General features: G+C 38.2%; 1 protein-coding gene across 1 annotated transcript; it reads right to left on the bottom strand.

The window, feature by feature from the left end:
• Nucleotides 1-5,314: 5,314 nt before the first annotated feature.
• On the bottom strand, nt 5,315-6,572 carry LOC123873460. The gene is made up of 3 exons (XM_045918304.1): nt 6,409-6,572; nt 5,797-5,937; nt 5,315-5,473 (listed from the first exon to the last, which is right to left on the bottom strand). Exons 1-3 carry the CDS (start codon nt 6,508-6,510, stop codon nt 5,315-5,317), a joined length of 402 nt encoding a protein of 133 aa, XP_045774260.1. The 5' UTR covers nt 6,511-6,572.
• Between the last annotated feature and the right edge of the window lie 2,568 nt (nt 6,573-9,140).

Raw genomic sequence — 9,140 nt, 5'->3', positions numbered from 1 at the left:
TCAAATGAAATTGGAACGACGATTGTATGAAGCGAGTGACGGAGAGACCCCTCTTAATGCGGCAGTCAAAATCAGATTTGGAAATTATTCCACGACGCCAATAAACACCGCGTGCAATATAACGGCAATAATAACTTTCATACACTTTGCATACTAATAACTTTTCGTGTATTAAACTATATTATGTGGTTAGAATAACAAATGAATAGATTATAAAGCGGAAACGCGGACAAGGATCGTCAGCGTCATTCACTAATTCAAATGGCTCAGTGCGTAAAGCCACGGAGTCGACAACAGCGGTGAGCGGGGCGGCAGCGGTGACGAGAGCGGCGGCGAGAGCGATTCGATGCCATGCAGGATGGCACCATATAATGCCCCAATAAATAAAAAATACCTAGTAATTATATATCAATCTAGCCATTGATATATAATTACTAGTTAAATCTATCTATACTAATAAATAAAATTGGAGTGTCTGTCTGTAATTTCGAAATAACTACCTCATATTAAGCTCATATTATGGTTATTTGAACGATACCATAACTGAATCACACGTTTTTAAAATTTTTGTCTGTCTGACTGTCTGTCTGTCTGTCTGTCTGTCTGTCTGTCTGTCTGTCTGTCTGTCTGTCTGTTTGAAAAGGCTAATCTTTGGAACGGCTGAACCGATTTTGACGGGACTTTCACAGGCAAGTAGAGGATTGACCAGGGCGTAAAATAGGCTACTTTTTTAACCGACTTTTAAAAAGGGAGTTGTGTTTTTCTACCTATGTACACCGAAATCTCCGAGATTTCTGAACCGATTTGCGTCATTTCTTTTTTAATCGATAGAGGAACTTTGCGACATTGTTTCATAAAAAATTTGGAGTCCAACTCCTCAATCCTGATGCTGCAGGGGATCTGACCAATCCACGCGGGCGAAGCTGCGGGCATCAGCTAGTCTGTAATAATTTGACATGTTAACAACCATTGTTGTATTTTGTCAAAAAAGACAATTTAATTTTGACAAATATAACATTTCTATAATAAACTAGAGGATGCCCGCGACTTCATCCGCGTGGATTTAGGTTTTTAAAGATCCCGTGGGAACTGTTTGATTTTCCGGGATAAAAAGTTGCCTATGTCAATTATTACAGGGACGTAAGCTACCTCGGTACCAAATTTCATACAAATCGGTTAAGCGGATGGGTCTTTAGGAATCACGTGGGAACTCTTTGATTTTCCGGGATAAAAAGTAGCCTATGTCCGTCCCCGGGATATAAGCTGACCCTGTACCAAATTTCATTTCATCAGAATCAGTTAAACTGTTGGGCCGTGACAAGGTAGCAGACAGACAGACAGACACACTTTCGCATTTATAATATTAGTATGGATAGTATGGATTAGCAACGTAAAACTATCACGCCCTACCCTTTACGTACTCGTATAAAAATGCCAGCTACATTTCAGATATAGATGTACGGTATAACGATTGGTGTAACAGTTTTTACGCGCAGACGTCATCGTTTGTTTTCCCCCGCACGCTGTTCGTGCACGCAACAAGTACCCTCTCGGATAATAAAGTGGGGGATAAATGGAGACTTTGCAGCGAATTCAAAACATCGCCCCTCGCGGCTAGACAGACTGACCGGTCTGTTTTGTTTGAGTCAAACCGCTTAGCATTTTGTGGTCTTGTGTGTTTGTGTTTGTATGGCATTGCATACATTTGCATCACATTTTTGTAATTATCTCAGTTATAATAAAGGGTTTGTTGTGTTGTTACCTTTTTGTGATTGCGAACTTGCTTTTCACAGCACTTAACCGTTTTTGCTGGGGGCAGAGACAGCTTGCATTCCAGGAACAAAACTTCTAAGACTGAGGCCATACGATGCATTTCCGGTTAGGAGTGTGGATTGAGTATGAGGTGCCACACGGGCATTGCGTTGCCACTCTGGCAAAATGTATGGCGTTGGAACGCACCAATCCTCCCCGCCTCGTCTCTCTGGTCCCGAATTCGTTGCGTGTGCGGTGCGGCGCCGCACGACGTCGTAAAGAATCGTGTGGCATGGTACAGCGATTTCTGTGTAAAATGATGCAGCGGCACCGCTAAGACGCTGCACCGCCAACGCAACGCATCGTATTGTTTCACTCTAACGTTGTCTGTTTGAACAAAATATAGTTAACGTTGTTATGTTTTGTTCTAACAGACCATACAATTTTATAGATAGAGCCTCGATAGCTCAACGGTTGAGGAGCGGACTGAATTCCGAAATGTCGGCGGTTCAAACGTTGCACTATTGTCGTACCCACTCCTGGCACAAGCTTTGCGCTTAATTGGAGGGGAAAGGAGAGTAGTAGTCATGATTAGCATGGCTAACGTTCTTTAAAAAAAAAAACGTTGTTGAGTAGGCTTATCAACAGTCCAGATTATGGGTTTCGCCATAATTTCGAGAATTTTACGGAGAATTTTTGGAAGATTAACTATTCAGTATAAAAATAAAATCATTTAAATTATTTAATAGCCTCAGCGACCAAAAATGATTCACCATTACAGCAAATTTGCAACGCTAATTAACGTTTCATTGACGACCGTTTCAGGGATATTTTATTCGATTCGTAGGTACCCACACGTCGGATATGAATCACATTCATCATGATCATCCCATCGCCGGCTCATTACACGGGTCTCCTCTCAGAAAGAGAGGGTTTTGACCATAGTCTACTACGCTGGCTGAGTGTGGATTGGCAGACTTCACACACCTTTGAGGACATTATGTAGAACACTCAGACGCATGCAGGTTTCCTCACAATGTTGTCCTTCACCGTTAAAGCAAGTGATATATATTTTTTAATGTGTTCCATTTTTTCCTCCAACATGGCGGTCGGAGACTGTTGTAGGTCGGTACTATGATGGCGTTTTTTTTTTCTGCCATTTTTGTTTTGCTGTGGTTTTTATTTTTACTTGCTGCACCTATGTGCACTTCGTTGGGGATTTTTAAACTATAACTAGCTACATCTTAATTATTATTAATTATTGAATCGAACCCCCGACCTCCGATTAGGAGGCGGATGCCCTAACCACTAGGCTATCACTCGCAATGAATCACATTAGGCATAAGTAATGCTTAACCCTATAAATGCTAATTGCACCGTAAACTAGCGAGCCACGGCATCCACAACCAAATGACCCCAAACTGGATGCTGTAAATCATTGGCACGGTTCAGATTAATTCACTGTTCTACCTGATTCTAACAGACCTTACATACTCGTATCAGAGACCAGCTCTTATGACTGTACCGTTATGATCTACCTAAAGACAACCGTCACGTCATCATGGGATTGTATATTGCATTGAAGAACGATACTAATATGCCATAGCAGATGCTTTTAGCATTAGCGTTCAGCGATTAGTTGTTTTTCGAAAGCTCGATGAAGCATTTGAACGCTGCATACTTACAAACATACAAACAATTCTGGGTTGCTAGGTTACGATGGGTGGGATGGATGACGATGATAGTGAGACTAGATACCTCCTTCATTTATACTTAATAAGCAATCGATCAATCATACATTTTCTGTGAATGTAGGTCAACAACTGTTACAATTCATTTAAAAATATATCGTCGCCATTTGCCATGCAAATAATATCTGTAATATATAAAATGGGAAAGGTAACTGACTGATTGACTGACTGATCTATCAATGTATAACCAAAACTACTGAATGGATATGGCTATTTGGCATGGGGATAGCTATAATGACGTAGACATCCGTAAAGAAAGGATTTTTTTTAATTCAACCCCTAAGGGGGTAAGATAGGGGTTTGAAATTTACGTAGTCCACGCGGACGAAGGCACGGGCATAAGCTAGTTAAATCCATACTAATATTTTAAATGCGAAAGTGTGTCTGTCTGGCTGTCTGTCTGTCTGCTACCTTTTCACGGTTCAACAGTTTAACCGATTCTGACTAGGTACAGGGTTAACTTATATCCCGGGGACGGACATAGGCTACTTTTTATACCGCAAAATCAAAGAGTTCCCACGGGATTCCCAAAATCCCATCCGTTTAACCGATTTGTATGAAATTTGGTGCCGAGGTAGCTTGCGTCCCTGTAATAGACATCCCGGAAAATCAAACAGTTCCCACGGGATCTTAAAAACCTAAATCCACGCGGACGAAGTCGCGGGCATCCTCTAGTACTAAATACAAACTTTATTACACTGTTCTATATTGCTACCAAAGTACTGAAATGTGTAGGGGCTTTAATCCGTCGCCCAATCAGGAGGCTTTTGTTCGAGTGAACGATTATAGAAGTGGCGAATTTCGCTATTCGGTTTAGATTTCAATGTGGACCGAGAAATATATGGTAGCGGTCGATAGGACCGTGATCGGACGCTAGGAGTGTTAAATCTAATTTATCGGGAGTTAGTGTGAGAATTAATAGATTTTGTGGCAGCTATAAAGTGTTTCAACAATTTAGAAATTGCAGAGTTCATACCGGAACCATAGCAGATTTTCAAACTGGTACAAAATTGCTCTGCTATTTCATCGTGTGGTTTCAAAATGAATGTGGATTGAATAAATTTCAAAAAGTTATTTAATTTTTTATTCCACTGCAAGTTAGATTGGTACCTGGTGTATAATGATATAAGTGGTGTAGAATAATAAAGGTTGCCTGGTAGAGATTGCTCCAAGCAATAAGGCCGCCGATTTAGGTTTTTCAAAATCCCGTGGGAACTCTTTGATTTTCCGGGATAAAAAGTAGCCTATATGCTAATCCAGGATATTATCTATCTCCATTCCAAATTTCAGCCAAATCCGTCGAGTAGTTTTTGTGTGAAGGAGTAACAAACATACACATTACACACACACACATACACACAAACTTTCGCCTTTATAATATTAGTGTGAAATGTGATTAGTGTGATATTTTAAATGCCAAAGTGTGTCAGTCTGTCTGTCTTGTTAATTTTTCACGTTTGACTGATTTTTACAAAAGTACAGAGATAGCTCGTATCCCGTGCACGAACATAGGCTACTTTTATCCCAGAAAATCAAAGAGTTCCCATAGAATTTTTAAAAATCTAAATCCACGCGAATTAAGTCATGGCCGATTTAATAAACCAATATCAAATTAATAAAAAAATATTACAACTTTTATTCTTGAAAAAAATTACATAAAACTTATTTTATTATGAAATGGATAACGATACAAAAACTATTTATTGTTTTACGACAGTTTTCTGTTTGCGAATACAATACGAAGTTGTATAAGTAATAGAAACTAAGTCGAACTTAAAAACTACTGATGACGGTTGTAAAATTATGGTGTTTTACTTTTTTTTCTTAAACGTCGGATCAAAAACGAGACAGGCTAGATTCGCTTTTTTCGAATTAACGACAACTTTGAATAAGTAGTCTCCATAAAAGAACGAGGTCCCAATGTATTTCACCATGAGCTCCGTGAGTGGCATGTCGACGAAAATGTCACCCTGAAAAATAAATAGAATAGAACATATTATTTTATTCGAAAAAACTTTTACAAGTGCTTTTGAATCGTCGAAATAATTTACCAAATATAAGTCTATGTTTACCACTGGTTCGGAATGCCGTTCCTACCGAGAAGAACCAGCAGAAACTCGGCGATTGCTCTTTTCAAGTATTCAATTTTCAATAATATGCCATACTGTATACAAGCAATTGCAGCGCCGTGTATTGCTGGCATGCCGCAGGGCTGACATTCAATAACATTAAAATATGTAGCAAGAAACATCAGTTGTTGTTACAGCGTAAAACAGCCTTCCCTTCCGCTTACCTTTTTTACCCAGCAGTTTTTCACTCCGAAGTAGGTTTCAAGCATGGCGGCCAGCATGTAATGTTGACACGGTTTGTTCACGTTGACATTCCACAGTATCGTCTTCTTCCCACCTTTGACTGTGTTCACCTTCATTCTTATCTGATAAGATAAAATAAAATTACTGATGAACTGCACTAAGTATAAAATAGATACTCATAGTCGACCCAAGGTTGACCACGGAAGGACAAATATCTGCTACTTCATAAGCATGACTTTCTCCATCGTCCGCTGGGAATTTGAGGCTGAAATCTAAAGAGCGTAGGTGCTTTAACTTTGCTCAGACTAAGTTTCAGTTAAAACGAGACAGATTTATGCCAGCGATATAACGCTGTCTCGGTTTAGCAATATAGCACTGTTTTAAGTCTGAGCATAGTCTAATCATAGAGTATATCTTAAGTCAAAGTTCGCTCTATAGATCTGAACTTTCTTACCTGAGAACAGAAAAACAACAACAGAAAAACAGAACCTGAGCAGCTTTCTCAAGAGATCCCTACTTGAGATTTCACTTATGATGAGGTGAGATTGCAGTCAAGGGCTAATTGTATCTGAATAAAAATAAACATTTCTTACTTCTTCAATTTTCACGGTATCTGTAAACGTTATATTCAGTAGATATCTATAAGAGCCGTCGGGCTGTTTAATTAGAGTTGGGGTGTAGACGGACAGGTTCATGGATTTGGGGCCTTGGCATGTAGCATAGTTCTCCCATTCTACTATATACGGGCCCTGAAAACAAAATAAAATTATATATGTCGCAATAGTTTGATGAAACCAGTATTGTGATCAAAATCCTAGGCTTCAGGAAAAGCCGGAATGTGACAAAATGGAAACTCGATTCCACGAACATGGTTTTTTGTTGACCAAATATATTATTTGATTTGTTTTAGGGGTTATCATACATAATTATATGTATATTACTAGCTGATGCCCGCGACGACGTCCGAGTCAAAAATTCTGTAGGAACTCCTTTCATTCAGTTGAAGTGAGAAAATTCAACGAGTAATTTTTTCGATCTGAATTTTTCCCCATTCTCGTTCGAATCCGTTATTAACCGTGATAGAGAAGTATGCGAAACTTACGTAATTATCTGAATTTTTCATCGCAAAATCCGCACCTCCACTAAAGATAAACATTAAATCAAAAACAAAAAGGCAATATACCCAAGAAGCCATTTTGAAACGCACGTTTTATCCGACGGTTTAGAAATGACAGATTAATTTGGCCGCCCGGACTCCCTAATGGACATTTAATATTTTTTTGCCACAATCAACATCCGCATTTTGGTTATGAGTGAAAATTAAATACATTTTAATGTGCACGTCCAATTGTTTGATGTGTTACACAAAATACCAAACAAAGAAATGTTGAGTTCTCTCAGTTGATCTTTTTATGTTACAGTTCGTATTAAGAAATACAAAAATATGTAAAATGTCTGGTAGATTTGTTAAAAAATAAATAAAGTGAATATCGAAACTCAATGGAAGACTTAGGTACCTAACTAAAGAATTAAGAGCAGAATGTAAGTAGTAAACTCAAGCCATCTGACGATCTGTTTTTTTTCCACCGAACTTTTTCTTTCACTGGTTATGCTCATCGTGATATGATAGTATGAAGTTGAGAATGATATTCCTAAACAAGTCATAATTATTCAATGAGTAAATCCATGGGTTCGGGTACGATCAATCAATATCGTGATAACCGTGATAAGTGTTCTCTGTCGGCAATTACAGCGTTTCGCACTTCACTACACATCAATAACCTCCCGATAACGGTTCCATACGCATAAATTTACCCCAATTAAAGTTACAGTCTTCGGTTTAAGTGAATTTTAACACATATTTTTTTAAGAGTTTCGTAGGCACCTCAAAAGGAAAAATGGAATGGTTTGTTGTCTGTCTGTCCGTCTGTCGTGTCCGTCAAGAAAATCTTAAGGGTACCTACTTCCTGTTGACCTACAATCACGGAATTTGGCAGGTAGGTAGGTCTTATAGAAAAAGTAAAGGAAAAAATCCGAAAATCGTGAATTTGACCAAAAAAATTGGTATGTTTTCATGAACAAATAAATAATTAGTATTTTCAATTTTCAAAGTAAGATAACTATACTAAGTGGCGTATAATAACATGAAAAGGCTTTATATTTGTATATGCTAAAACACATTTTCATTTATTTTAATCAATATATCAATAATCAATAGTCATCGTGCGAAATGTCAAAAAAAAAAAATACTCAAGTACGGAACCCTCGGTGCGCGAGTCTGATTCGTACTTGACCGGTTTTTTTGATTAATACGTTTTAATTCCGCGTAATAAAACAATAGATCGATGTAACTCAATTTCTGACAGTTATTTCCTACCTACCCACTTATTATCATAATTTTGAAGCGCAGTGAAGTGCGTAACGGTTTAATTGCTGACAGGCGAAGCTTAACGATGTTATTGATTAATTACATTCAGAAACTCAAATTCTGACGGCTGACAGCTTTGATGTGGTTTTACCTCGATTGCTGCCAATTTGACAGCGGTTTCCTTAGCGTCTACAGGCCGTTCATTATAATTTGTTCCTTGCCGTATGCTGCTACGATTTACAGTTTATAAGCGCCATTGATCTTGATCACAAGTGTAAATTAAAAATTTATAACACCCCCGAGAAGTGAAAGTCACAGTAAGTAGAAAAGAGCTGATAACTTTCAAACGGCTGAACCGATTTTCTGGGATTATAACTAAGAACACTCTCGATCAAGCCACCTTTCAAACAAAAAAAAAAGTAAATTAAAATCGGTTCAATAGTTTAGGAGCTACGATGCCACAGACAGACACACACACGTCAAACTTATAACACCCCTCTTTTTGGGTCAGCGGTTAATAATTCCTACAGCAAACGATTGTAATTACGAAAATTGAAAAAACACTTTCTCACAAATTGTCTGTGAAACCACTGTGAAGAAAAATAATAATTTGTGATGTTCTGGAAATGAGACACAAAGAACGAAGTTAATTTATTTGGCCGTGATATTTCAGGCACGCGCGCTAAATCAACCGCAGCGATACCACAGTGCGCCTCACTGGATAGTAATTAATCAATAGCATGATTAAAGTTCGCTTTCGGCAATTATGGCAGTTCAGACTTCACTGCGTGCCAATATCTACCTCTAACCTACAGTTCTAGGCACGCACCTTTGACATTCGGAGTTATGTTATGTCTCTCAAATTAATTATGTCTCTATGTGTGTGGCTGAAAGTGTACTTTGTTTATTTATGTTTATGTTTTGTGTATTTATTATTTATAGTAGTACATCATTAAA

This window comes from Maniola jurtina, chromosome 16, assembly GCF_905333055.1.
Source record: "Maniola jurtina chromosome 16, ilManJurt1.1, whole genome shotgun sequence".
Taxonomy (NCBI): Eukaryota; Metazoa; Arthropoda; class Insecta; order Lepidoptera; family Nymphalidae; genus Maniola; species Maniola jurtina.
This window is presented reverse-complemented; position numbering and strand designations above follow the sequence as displayed.